Source organism: Dipodomys merriami, unplaced genomic scaffold (genome assembly GCF_024711535.1).
Source record: "Dipodomys merriami isolate MVZ:Mamm:240054 unplaced genomic scaffold, mDipMer1.0.p SCAF_1, whole genome shotgun sequence".
NCBI classification, from domain to species: Eukaryota; Metazoa; Chordata; class Mammalia; order Rodentia; family Heteromyidae; genus Dipodomys; species Dipodomys merriami.
Window position 1 is genome coordinate 80,437,226 of NW_027202270.1, and position 26,392 is coordinate 80,463,617.

At 34.2% G+C, this 26,392-nt stretch overlaps 1 protein-coding gene across 1 annotated transcript in view; it reads left to right on the forward strand.

The window, feature by feature from the left end:
- The first annotated feature begins 7,301 nt into the window (after positions 1–7,301).
- Positions 7,302–26,392, forward strand: part of Dpp10 (dipeptidyl peptidase like 10) — a 1,479,312-nt gene continuing 1,460,221 nt past the window's right edge. The window contains exon 1 of the mRNA XM_070024402.1: positions 7,302–7,573. Within this exon, the coding sequence (XP_069880503.1) occupies positions 7,514–7,573 (60 nt within the window). The 5' untranslated portion in view covers positions 7,302–7,513. The remainder of the gene's footprint in view (positions 7,574–26,392) is intronic.

Consider the following 26,392-nt stretch of genomic DNA (forward strand, 5'->3'; position numbering starts at 1 on the left):
AGAAGCAAAGAATAAAAGTCAGCTCTTTTTGGATTTCAGAATGGGAAGCCAACTTGAAAGCCAGATTGGCATAGACTGGATAATAACTTAACTCCTTTTTGGATTCTAATATCTGTTATAACCTTCTATGAGGCTTACACTGGTAATTCGCAATAAAGAGAAAATAATAAACCATATTGTCATTTAAATTGGAAAAAATTATATTTACATACATTCATAGCTGTATATTATATATCAATGTATGTAAATAGGAATATATACATAAATGTATATACACACATATATAGGAAAATACATATGTACATATAGTTATATATATTCATATGTGTCTGTATATAATATATAAAATGTTATTTAATTTATTAGGCTTTTAAAGTCACCACCTTCCTGATTCCTTCAGTATATTGTTTGGTTGGAAAAATTACAGGACATAATTATATAGAGGTAGCTCTCAGACCATCACACAGTAAATGATCATCCAAGATAAAAGTGAATTCACAATACAAACTTTGGGGATTTCCAAGCAATCCTTTACAATGAATCTTATTGAAATGGTGCAAATGTGATTTACTTTGTGTTGTATTGGTCATGTTACAATGCTTAACAGAATATAAGAATGTATTTCATTTGTATTGAAAAATGGTTAAGAGTATATGTCCTGGCCCTAGTCAGACCTGCCTGTGCTGCTATCAAGGTATCTGCTTGGATAGAGGTAAAAAATACTAGTAGGAGAAAGCTTCAGGTACATTATTACATTTGAATCTGGTGTTTCTTTCATATAAAATTATTTAAAGTCTGTGTCATTATGCAGAATACAGGAATGTATAATAAAAACATAGTTGACAACCCAGATGCCCCTCAGTAGATGAATGGATCAAGAAAATGTTATATATATACATACATGTATATATATAAATCATATATATGTATATATAATTTCTATGCCTCCATCAGAAAGAATGACACCACCCCATTTGTTAGGAAATGGAAAGACTTGGAAAAATTATATTAAGTGAAATAAGCCAGGTCCAAAGGAACATAGGTCCCTTGGTTTCCCTTACCTGTAATAACTACAATCAGTCTAGGATAATCTTACCAGACAAGCAGAAAAGGTCAAAAGCTATGTACATATGACCATATAAGATGATGCTAAGCAAAATGAACCCCAAGATAAGGACACAAGAGGTTTTATCTTTTTGCTGTTATTTTTAATGTATTTAAAATGTACTATGTGATTTTTTTTTTGTTTCTCTTGTATGTTCTTCCCCCATGGTACAACCCCTGTTTTCACTGTATTTGCTTCCAGTGCCCTGCATCTTGTATATACGTTTTTCTAATTTGCGGAGGGGAGGGAAATAACAAAATGCTGAAATAAGAATACATGATGACCCATTGTAACAATGAGATTTACAAACACTATGTTGAAAAGGAACTTTACAACTTTGCGGGGGAGGGAGGAATTGAGGAAGTGGGGAGGAAAGGGATGGTAGGGGAAAACAAAGGAGGGGGTAACAATGCTCGATAAAAAAATGGACTCATTACCTTGCTTGTGTAACTGTAACTCCTCTGTACAGTATCTTTGCAATAAAATATATAAAATATTAATAAAAACTTCCAAAAATTGTGCTCAGTAAGAAAAGTATAACATATGCTCTGATTAAACGAAATGTTGAAATGTGCAAAATATTGCACAGAAAAGAGATCTATAGTTGCCTGTGGATGGAGAAAGGATCAGGAAAACACAGAAATGTGTTTCTTATCTTGAATCTGGTGATGATTGTATGGTTTTTATGCATACATAAAGTAGGTTAAATTGTAGAGTTTCATTATGTAAAATTTAATGTACTTCAATTGTGCCACAATAGAGCTGACACTACTTTAAATATGAAAATTGTGGCAAATTCTCACCTTCATTCTACCTCATGAATTTCAAAATTGTTTTTTAATTCTATGAAAACCCTGTTGGAATTTACATAGACTAAGATATCTTTTGGGCACAATGATTTTTATATTCGACAGATTTTGTCGAGTCCACCTGGACAGTAAAAATAAACATGACAACTTGAAAAAAACCTGGTTGATAAGATAATCCATATAAAAAAGTTCTATTATATATCTATCTACAATAGTTTTGAAGTGAAATTGTTGTAGGTTATAGAGCCTCAGATATGAGAATGTGGGCATTTTGAGGGTGAAGACAGAGATTTGTATATGGCTCTGCTCTGGATAAACAAAATATCAAGATTGTTGTGATCATTAGGTTATTCCACACTATTCTTAACCTACTTCTCTCTTTGAGTGAATGCCACATGTCAATTTCTAATTGCCTAACGTTGGTGTGGTTGTGAGAGTGGCTGTGGCTAATGAAACTAATATTAGTTGCATGTTTTCTTGCTGGGCAGAGGTTTTTTTTTTATAAGATCATGCTTTGACTAAGTTTTCTTTTTTTCATGTTGCTTATGAAAACTCATAACAAGATAGAGCCTAATCAGCCCAGGTTCTCTATGATTGGGCAAGTAATACTCATATCAAAATAGTAGTTACTTGTAGCATAATGACAAAGACACTTTCATTCTTTCAAGATACCACAATTTTGAAATTGTTTTTTTTTATCACAGTATAGCTGTGTGTATTTCATTGATTCAAGAAAATACCAATTCATGATGATGGTGAGGTCCAGATGACATCTAGTGAGTGTGCTCGGGTTTATGTTTTCAGTTGAGCAGATATCAGAAGCAGAGAAAATGGGTGGATCTGGAGAACACGTGATGAGATAAGTCAAGGTGAAAAAGCCAAACATCACATGTTCTCACTCATTTGTGGAATAGACACCTAACATGATGATGATGATGATGATGATGATGATGATGATGATGATGATGATGATGATGATGATGATGATGATGATGATGATGAAAGTAATGGGACATGAATGTAAAGTGGGGACTTTCTAAGAGGGAATCAATGAGGTGGGGAAGAAAGGAGGGGATCCCAAGGGGCAAAGAGAATTGAAAAATGTTTTGGTTTTTTGTTTGGTCGTGGGGCTTGAACTCTGGGCCTGGGCACTGTCCCTCAGCTCTTCAGCTCAAGGCGAGTGCTCTACCATTTGAGCTACAGCACCACTTCTGGTTTTTCTGAAAAATGTTACATGTCTACATATGTATGAATAAAGCAATGAAACCCACCTAATGCTTTTGTAAAAGGTCAGAAGAGAAAGAAACAGAATATAAAGATAAACAGAATATAAAGAGTTTTTTCCAAGTTCATTGTGCATAAATATACCATAATGAAATTCCTTATATTACAAATGCATGCTAATTCAAAACTTAAAAAAATAAGATGTTGGAATTATGGAGAGATGCAACATGTTGAGTTAGTTAAAAGCCCTTAAAGTCCAAGGCAGAGAGGCTGATAATTTTAAATCATATTCAGTTTCTAGCAAGTAATCTGACTAATTCAGTGGCAAGTCAAGCATGAGACCAGGGCACACAAAGAGAGTACTAAGATCATACAGTGGTGATCTGTGTAGGGACTTGTAGGGATTTGGATTTTCTGCAATTGACTCAAATTACCAGGAAAATAGCCCAACACTCTGAGCTATCACTCTTATTGACTAGAGCCTGGGGCTTGCCTAAATTCGATATTTGTTGGTTATCATATTGATCAGCTAGAGTGAATAGACTCTGAAACAAAGAAAGTGAAAATGGTAGCAGAGTCTCTCTGACAATGTGGCAATCTTTTTTTTCTAATGGGATATTTCCATTAAATCAATTTCAGCTTCTTTTACCCACATCAAACACTACCTGTTCAAGGAACATTCTAGGCTATATTTTCTGATATCACAAGCTGTCTTCCTAAATATAGGCTGCCAGGGATTCACTCTTACTTCTTCACAAATGGTGAAATCTCACAACATGCTTAATTTGATTCTCACTAGTGCTGATTAAATCTGAAATTAGTCCTTCGGATTAAATTGCCTAAAATTTATTGCTCATTATCAGTGTGCAGTGTTTCTTAAGTAAATTTTCATTTCTTTTAAAAAAGCCCACTATAAAAGAAATTGTGATGCAGGTTGACAGTTGTTTCTAAAGTAAACTTACTGAACCCATTACCTCACCATTGGAAAAATACATATAAATTTTTCTTACTAAACAATGCTTATAATTTTAATATATATCTAAATATTTGTATCTATCGCTTCTGGTTTTGCAGTCAATCTGAATATATTTGTATGATAGATTTTGAAAAAAAATTATTAAAAATCTATTGAGAACTGGCTTTAAATAGATTTTAAAATTACTATATCTTTTATTTCCTTAATTCATGAAATAATAATGTAACAGAGGAGACAATAAAATCACAAATTGTATTTGGGTCATATAGTTCTCCATTGATTCAACAGTTGATTTTGCTTTGGCCCTTTGATAGACTGCTGAGCGTGGAAAGGAAAATTATGGTGTACACAAGATACCCATAATTTTTCTTCTGATTTTTTTTTCTCAAAATTCACCATTGGGAAGGAATTGGATATGAATTCTGCTTATATGTCTATAGATGGTAACATGTTTCTTATATAATATAGCCATCACTTGAGGGTAAAATAGATTTGCAGAATCATGGGAAATAGGCAGTTTCATCTCATGTGGCCACCGGTGTTACAGTCCATCTACTGGTATACTCTCTGTGGTAGGTATATAAGTGCTGACTCTGCCATTGTGCCCATGTAAAGATTTTTAAAGTATTGATGGTTCCTTCCATAATTTAATACTCCATAATGTAGATGTCAAACTGTCTACACCATTGCATTCTACTTCTCTGCTACCATCCTCTCATCCTACCTGAAATGCCTAAATAATTCTGTTTGACATTTTGTATGAAATGCAATCTGAAAGAAAAGAGATGAGCCTGTCCTACTTGTCTAAGATAGTTGTTTTTCAGAGATTATAAAACACTAACTGCATATGTACAAACAAAAATTATTATGTGTTTGTTCACTTTTGTGTGTGACATTTCAAGAGCTTGAACTCAAGGACTGGGCAGTATACCCAAGCATTTGTCCTCAAGTCAAGCACTCTACCATTTGAGATACAGCTCTACTTCTGGCTTTTTGGAAGTTAATTGGTGCTAAGAGTCTAATGAACTTTACTGCTTGGGCAGAATTCAAGTCATGATACTCTAATTTCTGCCTCCTGTGTAGCTAGCATTGTAGGTTTGAGCAATCCTAGTACTACTGAAACATATACTTTATTTTTTTCAGTGATTTCTTCTTTTCTCATTATTTTCTCCCCAATATTTTAAATTATCTTTAAGCAATTGTACAAAGGGGTTTCAATTAAACATAGACATTTATGAGTACAATGCATCTTGATCAATGTTATCCCTTTTATAATTTTCCCCATTTCTTCCCCACTCATCCCCTCTATTTTCACACACAGAAACACACACACACATTTATATGAATACATATTGGATAGTACAGGTACAGTCTTCTGCTCTTCCTCTCTTCATTCATCTACAATCTTTCCCTGGACCTCACATGTCCCTCAATTTGAGTTTATTCTAATTCCCTGAAATGGATATTTAGTGTATAAATTTTATGTCTTTCATTTTAAATATATAGACTTAAATATGTACATTTTCCTCTAAGTATCAGTTTTCTCCTTCAACAAATTTGATACATTGTTTTAATTGCTATAGTATATACAATGTTTAAAATATTCCATGAATTCTTCTTTGATTTATAGATCATGTAAATGTAGAATCCAGTCAAGGCATAATCAAAGTGAAAATGCTAGCCACAGTTGTGGATAAATTTTAAACCTTGAATCACAAGAGTAGCTGGTCCTTATGACGCCTCTGGTGGTGTTCTATATGAAATCATATCTGCCACAACAGATCATGAGCATGTGTTCATATTTCCTCGTTCTTATGATTCTATTTCCATACCAATGTTTTCCTTACTTTTTACAATATTCCTGCCATTTATCTTTGTAGATGCACTAACCTTCAGACTACTTTTTTAGTTTATAGATATTCTGTTTCTGAAAACAAAAACAATATATATATATACAAATAATTTTTAGAGTAATTATTTTTATCAAACTCATTAATTTATTACTGTTATATTAAACTTTATCAGTTATATTCTTGGGCTTATCATGAATTTTTTCAAAGCTTAATTCAAAGTTCAATACATAAACTTGACCTTTCACCAGCAGGATATGTTTCTGATGAGTAAAACCAGTGGTGTTAAAAGACTATTTTAAGTCTTAATAAAGACTAACAAAACTCATTCTTCATTAATTCATGCATGCTGGATTTCTTATTTCTAAATAGGATCTAGTTATTCTAGTCAGTGCTGCTGTATTAGTATAGGAAATGTTAAGTGTACTTCATTCACAAATATTTATGATTTATATTCCCACAATGCAAGTAGATACAGAGTGATAACTATTAGAAGTTAGACTATCATGAAATAGCTACTAGTTTTGTGCAGGCAATCAAGAAGCCTAGCCTTTGGCTGAGTGTGTGGTGCTTAGCTAATTCAAGCCACTTGGGAGGAAGAAGTAGAAGAATTACTCATAGTCTAAGAGTGGCATAGACCAAAATATGTGACTGCCTCTGAAGAGTAACCTAAACACTGAAGGGATGAGGGCATGGTGAAAGTGGTAGAGTACTAGACTGCCAATGGTTAGGCCTTAAGGAAACAAGTTAAAAGCACATAAAAGAAAGAAATCATCCCCTTACTTTCTAAATCTGCAATAACTTCTGTGTTTGAAGATTTTTTAACATATGTTTAGCTTTGAGACAATTTATGGAAAGACCAGTTTCTTACCTGGCTATCAATACAGACTTTCCTTAAATAGCCTTAGGGACTGTTAGTCATTTACCATACTTGTGTAAAACCATAAAAAATTTAAATAATCAACAGGTTACTTGCTAGCATTTACTATACTCCAGGAGTAGAATAGGAAGAAATAGGATTTAGTATCAGAATGAGAACAAATTACATTAAAAAGGAGAAAAAGAATTGTTTTGCACTACAAAAAAGTGTCACTATAATTTGGTTGGGAGCAGGGTTGTTGAGAGTGCCCCTTTAAACTCTAGGACTGCAATTGATCTCTGTATGTTTTCTGGTATTCGTCCCTTTGAAAGGAGAATGAGAGCCAAGATCATTGGCTGTACTCTGGAGCTGTCACATCTCAGCACTGAAAAAAAAATACAGTGTAAGTGAATTTAAACAGTCTTTGGCTTTCTATTCTGTATTGCCAAGAGCTTTGAGAATGATGAACCAAGGAAGTGCTTTATTTAGGGCTAAGTGAGATACAGATCCCTCCAGCCTGACAGCGTTTCAGCCTCCGGAGTGAGGAAGCAGAGAAACAGAAGCAGCAGAAGCAACAGCAGTAGCAGCAGCAACAGCAGCAGCCCCTGCTGAAGTCCAACAGAGGAGACCTGATCTCTAGCTTATCCTGGAACGCCGCCTGGAATCGGGCACTGTCCAGGGTCCTGAAACATGAACCAAACTGCCAGCGTGTCCCATCACATCAAGTGTCAGCCCACAAAAACAATCAAGGTAGGACCTGGGTTTGTCTCTACCCTCTGCTTCGTGCACGCACATACATCCTCATGCACCTACCTCACATGTGAAAATGGGTATTTGGTATACACCACACTGATGGTGGAGCTATCCGCTTGGTTTGAGTTTGAATTGGAGGTTAGAGCGCAATAAAATGTTTGGCTCTGTTTTCATGTGCATGTAGCGAGTGAACAGTTTCTATGGAACCATTCTTTAATTCTGATGACTTCGGATTTTCTTTTTTACTGACAATTCATCACTGGTATATTTCAGAAATAAACTTTAGTGGATGTCTAGAAGAGTGTCTAAGCTTATCAGTTTTCTCAGTGGAACTGGAGAGCAACTTGCAAACTGCTTGATACAGGCAATATTAAGTACAAATTTGGTTATAGTTTATAATCATTGGATTTTACATCTCTTATCTTTCAAAAAACACATCACTTTTGATGAGCAATGAAATATTGGTTATAAGTAATATGGCTTCAGTAGGAGGTGTAAATGACTATGTAGAGAGTGCAAAAACACATGCTCTTATATGTATTCACATAGGAGTCAAAATCACTGAAAAAGCTCTTGATAGTCTAACTTCAGTAGTTATTCTAAATTTGAAGTTTTCAAACAGTCATGGTTAAAATTAAAGTAATACATTCACTCTTCCAATTTTAGGTAACATTTGTATCTTTGTTTTTATTTGTGATAGGTTTGTTATGATCAGTAGCTTATACGATTATGCTTTTGATCTGGGATTTGTTCTATCTTGCCATCTATGTGAACTAGATCAATTTTTGTGTGATTACTTTGCTTCTGCAGTCAACATGATGGGTTTCTCTGAAACTCTTTGAAGAAGAAAGAAAAAATGGTATGTCATCTTTAGTTATTGCCATCTGTCATTCACATATAAGGTTATAACTTTGATAAAGCAGCTGGAATTGAAGAAGCTTTATATTTTATGATTTATATCCCTTTTTAATTTATAACTCTGGCCTTTGACAATATTGCATAGACTATAATTACCAAAAGCATATATTTTAGCAATATCTCTTACTAACTTTTTTTGACTCTTTGTTAAGTGTCTTTCAGTGAGAAATTGAACATAAACTGAATATTTTACTCCATTTATCAGCAGTATTTTTTAAAGCAGTAAGGTCTCCAGAATATATTCAATGATACACAATTAGACTTTGATCATTTATAAACATAGGGATTAACAGAAATCACATAGAACTCAAATTCAGATAATTCACATCATCTGTAATAGCCAAAGCATATACGTTTTCATCATTGGATTTTCTTTACTGCATCTAAGTTTAGGAAGAAAGTGGTGAGCTTTATGATTCGTTCTTTACATGTAATGTTCTCACATAGATTAATTATATAAACATACCACCATGGAACAATGCCCAAATATAATCATGGCATTCTATATTGCACTAATGTAAACTCTAGTTTGGAATAAGTGTTGTAGTCTAAAGTGGGATGGAATTGCAATCGGTCCATCTACCATGGTTTAGAAAACCATAAAATGACAAGTAGCTTTCTGTTTAAGTGTTTGAGGTCATAGAATTCAAGTGTTTTTATTTGCCCTTTACGTTATTGGGTAAGCAGAAATGAGAGCTACTTTCTGAGACTTAAAGTCACTTCCATTATTAGTGCCCTGGCATTGACTGCTCTCAGACTAACTGTGGAAAGAAAATGTTTCTGGTATGAGGGTTTTGCATCATCTTGCTGATCTTGCAGATGCTGTTTTTTTATTCTTACTGCAGCCATTGAATTGAAATGAAAGGCATCATAAAAATTGGACAACCCACTACTTAGCAATGTATTATATTAATGGCTTAATGAAAGAATTTTGAATCCAAGCTCTGGGTGATTTGGTTAATTGTACGAGTTAAGTTCTTTTGCGTACCCCCTTCCCCAATTGCTCTGGGGGATCAAATGATGCTTGTGATGTTCATAAAGTATATATAGTTTCAAGCATTGAACTATTAAGGGAGCAATTACTTGAGTATTTTCCAATTTGCAACAGTAAAAAGGGATGAGTGGAAAAGCACTCTTACTTCAAATTATGTGCTCAATTATGAAACATTTATGGCTTTTGGAATTTATACTAAAAATGGCTATCTATATTTAGGTAATGCATTAGCCTATGAGCAAAATGCAGTAACAACCTAAGGAAAATTTCAAAGATGAGAGGGTTTTAGAAAGCAATTATATATCAGAATACAAAAGACTTAACTTGTGAAATTTAGTTTTGAGCATGGTTGTTTAGATTCAATTTCACCATTTGTTAAAGTTATTATTATTATTTGACAATTTTTAAATTTATTAGCATTCATTTTATTGGGCATATGTTAACTGTACAATACAATATGTTTTGTTGGAAAATTTCCAAACATGTATATAATGTACTTTATGTTGATCGATTCTTTTAGTCTTTTCTATTCCCCTTTGCCCTTTTCCCTTCCCTTCCATTATCTGACCATTTAAAATAAAGTCTTCTCATGGAATTTTATTTTTCTACAGATAGTAATAACTCATATTAGGACTTAAGAAATATCTAGATAGCTACATGTTTGCATATTGCTTCATTTTAGGATTTTAAATCCCTAGAGACTTTCCCCTCACAGCTAGTGGAATAACATTCTAGGGAAATTCTCTTCTTATCAGTGCAGTAAATACTGGATGTTTCTTGTCTCAACAATGTTAACTACTGCTAAAAAGAATGAAATGGGGATGGAAAAAAATGAATTGCATTAGAAAAAATAACTGTGAAATTCAGAAATCTGTAGAAGGGAAAGGAGCAGGTGGTGTGTGTGTGTGTGTGTGTGTGTGTGTGTGTGTGTGTGTGTGTGTGTGTGTGTGTGTGTGTGTGTGTGTTTCCCCACCTCAAGTTTAAAAAAATAAAGACATTTGCACTGGGTCACATTCAGCAGTTGTTGCCAGGGAAAGCTATTTGTGGTTATGGTAGTGGCAGAACTGGAGAACGATGGATGGGGAAGAGTCATAATGCAATGTAGTGGTCAAGATTATTTGGCTTTCTTGACATTTGTTTTTGTCATTCTGGCCATTCTTCACAGCTCAACCAGTCTTTGACATAATTTTTCTGATGTACTTCAGCAGTCATAGTTCTATAATCCAAATTCATAAGAGAGAACAGAGAAAAGGAAATGCAACGAATGTGCCAAACTTGTTCTCAGATCATTTTGGATGGAATGTGGAGTGGAATGCCCTCATAAACCCTTCCCATTTTAAAGCTTGTAAAACAATAAAGATTTTCCTGAAATGATTATGAGTCTTGCTATCAAGGTAGTAGCATTCAAGAAAAAAAAAAAAAAGATTTTCACCCCGGGATCTATAATGTCAAGTTTTAGGGACAGCATGCGAATGCCAAATACATATCTGATCTTGGCATTGTTACAGACATTATTATTACCCAGTAATAATAATATTATTATATATTATTATAATATCTTATATTATTATTATTATTATTACCAGGTAATAATGATGTTTTTATCTTTGCTATTTTGGCTTCCTTTGGATAGGCTGAAAGTAAATGGAAACTTCAAGCTACATGTTAGGTTGGCTTCTTTTTTCTTCAGTGGAATCTCAAATTTAGAACATTACCTCTAAAATGAACAGAGATGATTCAAAAAGTCTTTTTATGTTTTAAATCATCTCTAACAACTATGCGTGTCAACTTCAATACAAATCAAGAAGAAACAAGCTTTCATCTGTTTATTGAAGTTAAAAGTTGTGAGTGAATTCTCTGGGGCTGGTGATTCCTAAGTTAGGAAATTAGATACAATATATTTTCTTTTGAGAATTCCAAATTACAGCTCACAACATTACTTAATCTATCTAGTATGCTTTCTACTTTGTCAGTCTTTTTTAGTATATATTTTTATTGTAAAGATACTGTACAGATGGGTTACAATTACATGAATAAGGTAATGAGTACATTTCCTATTGAGCATTGTTACCTCCTCCTTTGTTTTTCCCCTACTATCCCTTCCCATCTAGCCTGTCTTCATTTTTTCTCTCTTTAAACTCCTGCCTCGTTTATTCCATTAACACCTTCAACCTAGGTTGATATTCTTTATAGAAAAAGAACACCAAGGTGTAAAAGTTTAAATTTTGTTGCACATAACCCTGCTGGAGTAGCTTCAGACTCACAAAGAACATTCAATAATGAATCATTAAGGTTTTCAGTATCTTCAGCATATTTCTTGAGGTGACAAACATTTTTCATGACAATTTTCAGCGGCACATAGTAACTTGGATAAGTCATGTGTTAATAAGGACGTTTTTTCTCTTATAACTTCTAACCCACAGCTTCACCTCAATTTGAAGTATAAGGAACAGGAGATAAAATAAGTGGGTAGAATAATTACTTTTGCATCTGTTCATTTCTCCTCATATTATCTGCCAATGAAGTGTTAAAATTGAATGTTTTTTTAAAAAATGAAAGCATTGAAATCTTATTTCTATTTTTGTCTAATCTGTAAAGGGCCAGGGGACAAATGTTTAGGAAGTAATTACTGGGTTTAGCAAGTTGTTATTCTGGAGTATGACATTGACATAGTGGTACTCTTAAAATTGTGCATTGGCATTTGTAGCTGTTAATTCCATACCTATAACTTAAAGGACTGGTACCAATATTGATTTTTCACATAATATCTGGACTTGTATTAAGAATATGTCTTCATTGAATATGTTAAGAATGTCCACAAGAATTAGAAAAAAAGGAAAATATTTTAAAAATCAACTTTTAAAATCTCATCATGACCTGCAAAATATAAGATCCTCCTGATTATGTAAAATTCTAAGTGCAAAGATTAGTATGTCTCACACATTCCTTTAGCTTTCTAATCCTAAGAATTCTGCTAATGACAAATTTATATATTTTGAAAAGTTATAACTGTCAGTGTAGAGTTCATATATAGAAGTGTTATAGTTACATGAATCAGGTAATGAGTGCAATTTCTTTTGAACCATGTCTCTCTTTATTCACTCACTCCAAGTTTTTCCCTCTCATCTCCACCCACAAGAAAAATGATTCATTGTCCATGTAGTGTTTACTAAGTATCATTGTTGTATTGGTTCACCCTTTGTTCTACTTTTCTGTGCTCACCCTTACCTGTCCAAAAGCAATCAAACAAACTAACAATACAAAAGGAAAAGAAAACAAAAAAACACAGCAACTAAAACATATCACTTCTTTCCTTTTCTTGGAGTTAATTTAATGAAATATTATCTTATATGATCATATGCAGGTATCTATTGAGCCTTTGTCAACCACACCTACGCACATCCTCCTTTAGACTCAGTGAATAGCCAGAGTCCCATATAAAGTATCATAGTATATATATATATATATATATATATATATATATATATATATATAGTCATTTATAATTTTCATTTATGGATGTGTTCAAACTTTAAATTATTATGACAATTTTATTTCAAAAGGCTATGAATTCAACTTTTTTTGAAAAGGAGGCATTGAAGTTTTCTACTTTTTAATAAAGGACAATATTATATTTTCATCTTCATATTTCATTATCTTTTCATTTTTACATTTCATTATCTTTTCTTTCTTAATCTCCTTTTCTCTGACAAAATGTTTGAATATAAACATTCAGGTTGAAGAAGTATTTTCATATAGTGTATTACTTTTGAAGTTGCAGGAAACTGTTGGATAATACTTAGTTTTCTTTCTGGAAAAGTAATATGTTACTTTTTTCTTTTTGTATATTTTTAATTGTAAAAATACTGTACAGAGGGGTTACATTTACACAAGCAAGGTTATGAGTATGTTTTCTATCAAGTATCAGATAGTGAAGACATTGTTCATGATAAAATTACTTATATCTTTACTCACAATAAAGACATGATGAGGTAATAAACAAAATACAGAATTATACTAACTCTGTGGTTCTCAGAATTTGGTCTTCAGAGAAGCAGCATAAACATCCCTTAGGAACTCATTAGAAATACTAATTGTTGGACTCTATTCATAGCTATTGAATCTGCTTTAATAAGCCTTCCAGATGTCTTGGATGGAGACTGGAGTTTCAGAACCTTGGCCTGAAAAACTGAAAATAAGACTCAGTTTGATATGATCTACCTATCAGAATTGTCCTGTATGTGCATCACACAAGTCTGAACAATTTAAGAATGATATGCAGGGTTATTAAATAAGATAGCTTCTGTGGAAACCAAGCCTTCATTTGGCTGATCTCTATTATCCTTCAAAAGTACTACTTGATGTGAAACTTCACACTGTACATATTCAACATATGTTAACTGGTTAATAATGAAAGTTAAAGAATATATATCTGGTCTAAGAGAAGTTATTATTTTATTTTAGAAGATTTTCCTCAATAAGTAACTAGGTTGAAAGCCTCTCTGTATTTTTAAATTCATAGCAAATTTACCAAGAAAGTGTATTTGCTATTGCTTGGCATCCTGTTTTTATTCTCTCATCTTCAGTTGGGGCCATCTGGAAACCATCATGTTTTAGTGTCTTGGGAGATCCAGATTCACACTAAGCAGAAAGTGTCCTGGATAAGTCCCACTTCCTATCAGTTTCATGGAAAAATTGTCGGAACCAGTCAGCAGGAATGTCACCATAGCCTTTCTCCTCCTCGTCATGAACATTCTTTGGCCCTTAGATATATTGCAGGTTGGTAGGACATAATTGGCAATACACAACAGGAGCACTCTTAATCATCATTAACAAACCTGATCTCCCTCGGACAGACACAGTATGGTGTGTCATTAATGAAAGTAGATGTAAGCTGGGTGAGAAAACCAAAATAAAGGAGATTTATCTTGTGAAGAGGCTTATTTGTTAGAAATTTGTCAGAATATTTTGATGTTTTTCTTTCTCTTTCTCTTTTTTATATTTACTATAAAGGGAAAAAACAAATGCATGGAGTCTAGCCTCCTACCTGAAAGTATTAAAAATACTTTCCCTTTGGAGGTGTCCCTTAGGTTAAATATTCAGCTCCCCTCTGGTCCAATAAATCATGTAGCTTTCATGAAAACAACTAGTTCTATTAAGGGTTTTCTTCCCACTAGCAGAAGGGCAATCTACTGAAATTATCTTCCCAAACAAAAAAATGCTTTGTTAGTGCTCCATATTATAATTAGTACTAATAGCAATTTTTAAGGAATATGATATTTTCATAGAGAGGTGTAGAGTGGGAATCAATTTTCATGTCATAAAAGCTGAGAAATTTATTTGCAGTTATTATTAACTATAATGACGATGAAACTCATTTTGAAGTCTCTAGGGAGCTCAAAGTATTTCTTAATATTGTAGTAACATCTGGATGACTTCATCGTGGACCTGTACTAAGAACAGAGGGGGAAGAAAGAAATTGGATTCAAATGCTTCCTAAAGAACTTAGTTATCTAATATGATCACAATTAATCATCCTTGTTGTATTATCACATGTTATATGTCAGTAGCCTTTGGATTGTACATACAGTTAAGTTTTACCATGGGATGGATATGGTATTCACATTGTCTCTGTATATCCATACTTACTATTCTTTGTCTCATGAACCCTCTCATGCCAGAGTCCTTTTAGAAAACCCTATTCTTACTTTAAATCTCATGAGCGATCTTCTCAGTGAGAGTTTTCAGATTGCCCAGGCCGGCTAGCTCTCCTCCAATCCTCACATATCTTCACATGATATTCTACATCTTCTTAACAATTGATTGTATGAGTTATATTTATTTTCATGTAAGTCTCCCACTTGTTCTTGAAAGGCTCACTAAAAGCCTCTTTGACTTTTCTTAATTGAAGTACTATATCAATATCTACCATATAATAGGTGCTAAATGAACTTTTTCTTTTTAGTAAAAAATAACAGGCAAAGAATCCTTTAGTTTGTCTTCCCCAAACAGACAATGTACCTTTTGAGTTCAAAGGGAGTTTGTTCCTCTTGACCTAAATAGAGCTAAACATTTTTACTATGAAATGTATAAATAATATTTATTGGAATAACAAAGAGCTTTCAAACTTTTGACCCTAGATAGCCTGTCTTTTCCTTTTGAGAATGAACAAGTTCAGTAAGTAAAAAATAGACTTTGCATCCTGAGTGTCTCTCTACCATAGAATGGAGGAAAGTCTGAGGTCAAAATAGACGGAACCCTTGTTTGGTTTGGAGCTTGGGTTAGTATAGCAGACACATTGGCTGCTAATTTTAATGGATTGGGCTTTGCAGGGGGAATTATTGACTCTGGCAATTTAGTGAGGCTCCTTCTCACCAGTAACCTTAATTTTCAAGACAAATCACTCCTAGTGGATTGAAAAATCACCTCTTCTTACCACTCTATTTTCCAGGATTTTTGTCCTCAGAAAAATGAGTTCTTTATTTTAATGGAAAGTAAACATCATGAAAATACTTACTGTCTTTAATAGATAAGTCTTTTGCTTTAATTTTTTTTGAGAAATTAAGACAGAGAAACTTAGAAAAATAGGTATCCTTAATCAAGATAGAACATATATGACAAGAAAAATAAACATATCTAATGAAAATAATATTTGAGAACTATTGTCTTTAGTTAACCAATGGGCACAGCCGTAGTATAATGTGCAGAGCCATGAATAAGGTTTTTCATTCATTCAATTTTTAGTGAAAGTGGATTAAAATGGGAGAAGGTTGGTATCTCCTCTTTTCTGAGGACCACAGTCAAAAATAGAAATGAAGGCACTTACAATGTCAACAGAACTGTGCTAAGAGGGTAAACACCATTCTTTAAAGAGAAGAAACTCCCAAAGCCAAAGCCAGATCCCAAAATAGGAGTTAGACCAGAGTGAAAATGAAGGAAGATGGCAATGTGACTGGCACAAAAGTAAGAATTGAGGCTGATTGAATTGTAGAGTGAGAATGAGAAGTCATTGAAATTTACGTTGATATCCATGTTGTCTCTCAGACTTAGTTTCCAAGGACAACGGTTACAGTTTTGTGATCCTGGGAAACATTCCTGAGGTTATATATTTAAGGTGAATGTAAAGATGATAACATTTTCTTGGTCTGTCAGTCAGAATAAAACAAATGTAACATTTTTTTTGTTTCAGCCAGACAGGTTTTACCGAAGATTAATTTTAGTAAGAACAAAAGGTTTGTTCATTAGCTTGATTTAGAAAGGTACCACCCACTTTCCTGGATGCTAATAATAGCTTAATAGCTGGTCTTTTAAGGCTTAAATACAGTGGCAACTTTTTAAGCCAGAAGAGACTTTTTTGATGAATATCAATCATTTGCACAAACTATTTTCTTTAATACAAGCAAATAATATGCAGATAACCATTTTCTTGAATAATGGTTTCTGATATGTCATTTCAGTAAGGCCTTTGATACATGAATGGCTTCTCTTAAATAGGGTTAGATTTAAGAACAAAGCATATTTGGAATTTTCAGGTCTGGAAATAGTGAAAGTTCTTTCCCTCCTAGGCTCTGATAAAGAGCCCTATGTTGTGCTTAATAATGATAACATTCTTTTCAAGGGATCAGTTTTAATAGTCTCCATAAAATTGTTGAGACCATTTTCCAGACAATACAGGAAAGATTAAAATACATTTGATGTGCTGCAAATTTATAATCATGAAGCATTAGATATGTCTTAGAGACATCTTTATCTAGACTTCTTTCAGGCAAAAAGCTGAGGATTAGATTAGAAAGGAAATTGAGGTGACGTGAAAATTTCCCCATTCATCCTGTTAAACACTATGCAGCCTTGTTCATAACACTTCTTAGGGTAAGATGATTTATTTTTTCTCTTCTCTACCCCTCACTCTGTTCTTAAAAGAAAGAACATACATTTTGTTAATTGAGATGCTGTTTTGCTGAATGCTTCAAAAAATGGCACAAAATTCTAAATGAATTTGCGAAAAGCATCAAGAATGAAAATTTTATAGAATTAAAAGTCTTTAGTAAAGCACCTTCTGGCTCAGTTAATTCAGTTTCCCAAGTATGCCCAAGGATGGAGGCTTCATATACTTTATTTTTTTTTAATTTAATTTTATTTTATTTGAGAACATACTGTACAGAGGGGCTACAATTACATGGGCAGGATAATGCATACATTTCTTACCAAGCATTGCAGCCTCCTCCTTTGTTTACCCTTCACCTCCCTTCTCAGCCTCCCCCTCCCCACACCCAATTATACCCCCTTCCCCCCCCACACCGACATTGTAAAGTTGGTTTTGACATGACATTTTGTACTTCTCATTGTTGCAACAGGTCCACCTGAATCCTTAAGCAACTTGTTTGTCCCCATCTCCTCCACATGTTATACTGACATCAAATATAGTGAAAGCAGGGGTTACACTGTGGGGGAGGGACATACAAAGCAACAAAGAAATAATCTTATAAATGCGTTAGAAACACATGCATGAAAGAAACGAAAACATTAAAATACATATTTAAGGGTTCATTTTCCTAACATCACATTATCTGACCTTTTCCGCTTGACTCATATCTATACTAGATATTGCAAATAAGGGAAACCATGGGACCTATGCTTCTTTGGGCCTGGCTTACTTCACTTAATATAATTTTTTCCAAACCTTTCCATTTCCTAACAAATGGGGAAATGTCATTCTTTCTGATGGAGGCATAGAATTCCATTGTGTATATATGCCACATTTTCTTGATCCATTCATCTACTGAGGGGCATCTGGGTTGGTTCCATATCTTAGCTATGGTAAATAATGCTGCAATAAACATAGTTGTGCTGGTAGCTTTAGTGTGGTCTTGTTTGTAAACATTTGGGAACCTTACTTCATTGTTGGTGGGAATGTAAACGTGTTCAACCACTTTGGAAAGCAGTATGGAGGTTCCTCAAAAGACTTCACATAGATCTCCCCTATGATCCAGCAATCCCACTTTTGGGCATTTACCCAAATGTTTACAAACAAATACTTTATTTTTTTTGGTAGGTCCTAGGGTTTGAATTCTGGGCCTGGGCGCTATCCCTCAGCTCTTCAGCTCAAGGTTAGCATTCTACCACTTGAGCCACAGCTCCACTTCTGGTTTTCTGAGTGGTTTATTGGAGATAAGAATCTCCTAGACTTTCCTTTCCGTGCTGACCGGGATCCTCAGATCTTAGCCTGCTGAGTAGCTAGGATTACAGGTGTGAGCCACCACCACCCAGCAAACCTTATTAAACATATACTTCTTTACTTTGTTTCTCTTGGACCATCTTCTGCTATGGTGACTACATTGTTATGTTAGTTCCATAATTGTCTTGAAGGTATGACAAATGACAACGTCCATTAGACAAAAAAATTCTTGAATTGAGTTTCTTCTTAGGAGTTCCTAAATATTTTCCCACCATTCCTATTTTGGACTAAGTCCTTCAGCTACTCATTCAAATGTTTGATAATGCACATGGTTAAGTGGAAGAAGAGGAAGCAGTTGCACAAATAAATATGATATTCACTTAGGATGAATTAGAAAGTTTAGAAAGTTTGGAGGGAGATAAAACAGAAAAAACAAAATTTAGAATTTGACAGACACATAATTGTCCACCACACTTGGGAAGACTGGCAATGCACAACACCAGCAAATGTGTACCAAGTCAGATGGTACTATTGTCTTTGTCTCACAGTAGAGATTTTTTGTGTCAATTTTGAACAGAAAAGCAAGCAAAGAAGAAATATCTCTTAGTTAAATGACTTAATGTCCAATGTAGTGCCAATTTGGTTCATTCAATTATTTTTTTGCACTGTGTTATATGTCATTGGTCTCTTTTCCCTTATGGAAATATAAAGGAAAATGATATTGATATTCCTCTTCAAATAATTAAGATTACTTAAGGGCTATTCAAAGACTGCCTCTCTGTTATCTGTAGGGACTTGGAGTCCTTAAACCTTCCTAAACATTTATGCCTATACGTTTGATGGGTAAATAAATGCTGTGGTTTGAAATTAACTGCTTAAAATAATGGTAACAAGTGAACATGTTCCACCAGTGCTGTACAAGGACAAAATGCCTTGTTGGGGTGTTTATGAAGATCAGTCAGAGATGTAATCCCATATGGCATGATTTTTTTGGAGGTTTTGAGTTTGTGATTTCCAGTTGTTTGATGTCTATAAGTCCCTTGAATTTAACCACAAATATTTAAGTTCCTCACTTGGATTTCTTACTTGACCTCTATTCTCAGACCTCTAAACTCTCTATTCTCTATTCTCATATTATTGTCACTTAGATACTATACAAACAGTACATTTAAAACCAGAGCTGTGAATTCTTTGTCTTCCATTCACTCACCTAACTTCATTAGATTATATCATTGTCTTTATTTATTCAAACCAAAAACGTAAGGTTCATCTTTCTTCTCTTAAATCTATTACCCAATTCATCAACAATTTCTTTCAATTACACATCCTAACTTTATTTCATGTCTAACCACTTATCTTCAGCTCAAATATTATTATTCAAACTCCCTGTACACACACTTGATATCACTTCTGAATTACAATAAAAATGCTAGTGGAGGCTGGGAAGGTGGCTCAGGGGTAGAGTGCTTGCTTTACATGCATGAGATCCTGGGTTCGATTCCTCAACACCACATTAGCAGAAAAATCCAGAAGTGGTGCCATGGCTCAAGTGGTAGAGCTCTAGCCTTGAGGTGAAGAGCAGAGGGACCGAGCCCAGGCCCAGAGTTCAGGCCCCACAACTGACAGAAAACAAAAAACAAACAAACACAAAAAAGTTAGTGTACTTGTAGCTTCTAGATTCTTCTCCATAATAAGTCCCTTCTCAGCAGCCAGGTGGTATATTTAAAATGTTATCTTCAGGACTTTGAACTTTTTGTGTATACTTTAACACTATTTTTAGGTCCTAGTTCTTTGCTTTACCTTAGTGACTACTTAGTAATTCTTGATCTTCCACCTGTTGTATATTACTCTTTTTTCTAATCACTATTCTCCAAATAATTTTGTCTTCATTCTGATACTAAAACCATCTTGGGTCTTTGCCATAACAGTCATTGTGCTTGATATTTACATTGCCTGAGGATATTTTTTCCATGAAAAAAATAATTCTGGTACATTCTAAGTATTTCTGGTTTTACCTTGCAATGTTTATAGACTCTGTTCACTTTGGATTGTGGTCTCCTTTGTGCTATAAAACCTCTGAATCATATTTTTTATGTTACTACACTGTTCCTGAAGACTCTAAGTTGTAAGGGAGAAGAAGCATTTCCTCTCTCAGGAAACTTTTTTAATGTATATTTTTATTTAAAGATACTGTACAGAGGGGTTACAATCACATGAGTAAGGCAATGAGTACATTTCCTATTGAGCAGTGTTACCCCCTCATTCGTTTTTCCCCTACCATCCCTTCCCTCGCCACCTCTCCAACTCCACTCCCCAAGTTGTAAAGTTCATTTTCAATATAGTGCCTTGTACATCCCATTGTTACAATAGGTCCAACCTGTATCATTATTTCAGCCTTTGAGTTTTGCTTATTATTTCACTGTAAGAACCTCTATATAGAGAATTTTATTTCAGAAAAGATCCACTTAGGGATTTTTTTGTTATTTATTTATACACACTTACTTAGAGCAATATTGATGTTTGAATTCAGGGCCTAGTGCTTGCTAAGCAGGTACTCTCTTGCTGAGCTGTGCCTCTAGTTCTTTTTTGCACTAGCAATTTTTGTGAGAGGGTCTTGATTTTTTTCCACCAAGGGGTGTAGCTAGACCGTAATTCTCCTACTTTGTGCTTCCCCCCATATCTAGGATGACATGTCTGGATCACCTTCCCCAGCTATTGGATGAGAGAAGCTCTACTGAACATTTTGTTCAGAATAACCTCAAATTGCAATTCTCCAGATCTCAGTCTCTTGAGTGGCTTTGATTTCAGGCATGAGCCACCATGTATAGTTTGAATTTTGTATTTTATTATTATTCCTCTCAAAATATTAAGTCAGCAAATACTTTTGATGTACAATAAGCATTTGTTATACAAGTTAGGATACATAAGGCACAGGATCAGTCTATCAAAAACCTTACAGTGAGGTTTAGTTTTCTCTTTTACTTTGCCTAGGATGAGGGAGAATTAAAACAAAAGTGATTTTTTTTCTTTCTTGCTATTGTTTCTAACATATTTATAAGGTACTACATGATTTTTTTGTTGCTTTGTATGTCCCTCCCTCATGGTATAACCCCTGTTTTTGCTATATTTGATGTGGGTATAATTTGGGGAGTGGAAGGAAAAAAAACAAATTGGTTAAAAAGGGATACATATTGACCCATTGCAATAATGAGATGTACAAGACCCTATGTCGAAAACGAACTTTACAATTTAGTTGGGGAGGTGGGGAGGGGGGAAATGTAGTTGTGGAGATGGGAGGGGAGAGATGGTAGGGAAAAACAAAGGAGCATCCAACAATGCTTGATAAGAAATGTACTCACTACCTTGCTCATATGATTGTAACCCCTCTGTACAGTATTTCACAATAAAAAACTTATTTTAAAAAAAGTAAGTCATTTATTATCATGGAGTGTGGAAAGTTTTATGAGAAAGATAAAAAGACATATGCTCATTATTGCATAAGAAGAATAGAGATATCTCACAGGTGAATTTGAATATTTGAACTGAGACTTGACAGGAATGTAAAGCTCCCAGATAAGAAAGAAAATCACGACTGCAACCATCACTGTCATTTTTACTGTGATTGTACCATTAGCATTGTCAAATGCCCCTAATATGACTATGCATTATGGGTAATTTTCTGGGGACCTGTATTATTCCTCTTGAGACTCATCAAGGAAGAGATCATCTTTTTCTTGCTTTATAGATGAAGAGATTAATTTGTTCAAAGTTACCCAGACTGTAATAGATGGCGCTCAAATTGGAATGCATGTTAAGGTTGTCACAGAGCTTTATACGAGAGCTCACGTTTCCATTTCCACTTTGGGGTAGTGCTTTGTGTGTCCTCACCAGCCTTGAAGAATTAAATCTTTTCATCTAGGGTTTGTTACATTAGGCTTTACCATTTCTCTACTTTTAACCTGTTTAGCAGACAACTCCTTGCTCCCTCCTTTCCCATCCGAGGAACACTAGGTTCTTTGGGCTTCCCTGCACCTCTAGAAGATTACTTTTATGTATATTTCTGATTTCCTTCTCCATTCACTATCTCTCTTCTGAGTCTACCTCCCACTATATATCAAATCCACAGCTAGACTTCAAAAGCCATGAGGTAAGGACAGTTTCTCATTTGTCACTGTGACTTTAATGTCTAGTGCTATATCTGCTATAGTGCGAATGCTCTTATAGGCCTTGCTGAATAGATGAAGGAAGAGATGAAGGGCTCCAAATATTGAGACGGATGTTATATGACTGCTAGAGAATGTTATTCACAATATTAATGTTTCATTTCACTTGATATATAATCACAAGAGTCTGATTTTTACAGATGTTACTCTGAGATAGGAAAACCAAATTTGTTCTCTCCTTGAGATAGTATTGTGTGTGTATATGTCTGAGACAATTCCAAAGATGAAAAGTGTGTTGTAATAATGTAAATATAGCTACAATTGGTTTATTCCTAAATTCTCTCATTAGTGTCAAAAAGGCTTTAAAGTTAATATCTAGTGTGTAGAACTTTTCCTTTGTAAGTGAGACGTTTCTGTAAGAGGGAAATATCTCTATCTACCTTGTGTCAGAAAATTTCATATCCATGAATTTGTTTTTTTTTCATTAAAAATGTTAGTGTAAAGGTGATATACGGAGGGGTTAGAGTTACATAACTCAGGTAATGCGTACATTTATTTTTGAACAGTGTCACCCTTTCCTCAATTTCTCCCAGTTTTTCCCCTTCATAAATTTACTTTTGTATCACTAGGCTGCAAAAGAAACAGGAGAACTGGCAGGTAAACCACTGGTTTTGATGAAAATCTTTGCATTAAGTGTCTCTTTTCTGAGTAAAGAAGAGGTAGAGCTAGGTCTTCTAGCCAGCCCTCCTTCTCTGATTACTACAAGTCCCCTTACAAATTGCTATTAATAGTGCCTAAGGAAAATATATGTTAAAACATATATATATATATATATATTAAATTCTTTTAAAATATAGGGTTATTTGATTGTCTGGGCACTTTGTGTATGCTCCCAGACTTACCTTTTCAAATGTTTCCTTTTTCTTTTGAATTATGCCACATGAATCCTTATTACCTGTCATTAATGGTGATTGTAAGATGAAGCCAGCTTGGGAGTGAAAACTGGAAACCCAGAGTTCATCAGGGAAAAAGAAAGTGCAGAGTACTGAATGTGCATCTGATGAAGAATTCCAATATTTTATCATTAGCTAATTTCAAGGATAGGTCAGGTCCTGAATAAAGAGGGATTTTAAAGTCTATTAGGACCAGTGACCTGTTAACATTACAAATACAGTCATTCAGAGGCAGATATATATCTGAGACCAAGGTGGACAAATATATGAATTCAGCTGCCTTATTTACAGCTTCTGTGGTTACAGAGGTTACAGAGATCAGATTCTGCTACAGATTTCACACAGCGAAAGCAATGGACAAGTATGGAAAACAATTAATAGTAGGTGAGATATTTAGACTTGGTTTTGTTCTATTTAGGAGGAAGATTTCAGAAGGAGTTGAAACTGATTTGTGGCAAGATCATATGTAAAAGCTAGAAGTATAAATAAAGATTGGATTTAGCCTTTATGTTAAGAAAGTATTAGAAGCTGTGTAGGTATTAAGTTTTAATAATTCCTTGATGAGTTTTGTCTCACTTATTGTAATACAAGACTTCTTATTTTGGCACCATTGATTCATTAGACCACACCTCTTTTATTGATTATTTGTGGGACTTTCATGTTCATCATAGAACTAACATCCATGGTCTCTGCCAGTCATTGGGCTCTTCCTCACGTATGACAAAAAGGGCTTCCAGATGTTGCTAAATATTTCTGTGTACTATTATTGTAGAGGAGAAAAGCCAGGGGATAAGAGTGAGTATGGGCCATTATGTTTTTCTAACGTTTGCATATTGAGAACCACTGTAGCATTCCCTTCACGAGCCTTTATAACAAGGAGAACATACAAAATATACTGAGAGGATTCAAGATTCATTCTTAAGGATTTACAGATGGAAGAATTCAGTCAGGGATTTAGAAGTCTTCCTGTAAACTACATTAATATGTCAACCTCAATCATAACAATCTGTATCGTCTCACTTTTATCACAGCAAATGGTTTTCATCCTGTGTCTTTCACAGTTTGACACTTAAGAACTGAAGGATAGTTAAGGCATATTGGACTTCAAGTGTCCTGAATTTCTACCCTATTCATACTCCTGCCTTGGCCAAGGCAAAACAGCTATCATCATTGTATACTGATGGACAATAATACTCCTACTAAAATCATACTGGATATAATCCTCTGCATTGTACCTTTATACCTGTTTGGAATTGAAAAAAAAAACCAAAGGAGTTTTAATCCAGAGAACAGGTAAAAATATTCCATATATCTTGTTGCAAATTTGTTTTCAAAGGTGAGGAAAACCAAAGTTGCAGGCAGGATTACATTTGCTAATCTGAAAGGAGGGAAGATTAAAGCACTGAGGCCACAAATGTCTGTTTCATCATCTATTCATGGTTTCTTTCCAAAAGAAGCCATCTTCTTGCCTTTGCGTTTCACTGTTCCAGGCTACCCTGAGCTATGATGCCAGAGTGATTTCTCCTGTCAGAGCTTTGCCAAATCACACTCTGTTCTTGGGAATCTAAATTCTCATTGTGGTAGCATCTTGCTTGGCAATCTCTGAATTCTATATTCATCCAGAAATTTGTAACTCTATCCTTTAAAAATACAGGAAACCATCACAGGACTAGAGACATACAATTAGACCACGCATATATCTCCTGCTTGCCTGTCATGGTGTCTGAAATGTTAGATTTTGAGATCAACTATTTTAAATAAAATTGTTGTCTTCCTTAGTTATAAGGAAGGCAGATAAAATTGAAAAAATTTGACATATGTATGTTTTGTCAGCCAAAGACAAACCATCTATTTCAGGACTCAATATTACGTATTTGTTAACAATATGCACTTTGAAATCAATTTGCTGCAGTTCATCTTCTACCTTACCACTTTTAGCAATGTTAGGCAGCTATTCAAAATCCTTCTGAGACTCCTTTTTTCATCTACATGCTATGGTAATAATGCTCTCTACATTGGAGATATGGGAATTAGATGGAGTCACAGATATGCAAAGTTAAAAAAAACCCTCAATAGAAACTCCATCTCTATTGTGGTATTACCTATTCATAAGGATCATTATGCAAGCACATGCCAAATGAAAGAGATCATTGATAAAGATAAATATAATATTGGAGGCTATCTTGTCAATTTTATCAACATATCTATGTTACTAGCGAACAATTTATAACAAATGAATCAATAGAAATAAAACTACAGCAATGAAAACGGTATGAGACAGATTAGAAAGTGCTAAATCACGCATAGGAACCAAATTCTCACTGCAATAAGCTAGTAGAATCTATATATCAGACATTAAAAATGTGGTTTGCTTTTCTCTCTATTATAAACTTAGTATTAAGTGGAATTGTAGGTTTCTAATGAAATTGCTGCTTTTTTTTAGTTCCAGAGGACAAAAGAGTGAAATTTGCCAGATGTGTTACAGGAAACGATAATGAATGAATTGTCTAATATCACTGAAAACTATATCAAGTATTTGATACATTAGAATAATATATGTAATTTTATTAATAAATTACATAATTAGCCAGGCTTTCGTGGCTCATGCCTGTA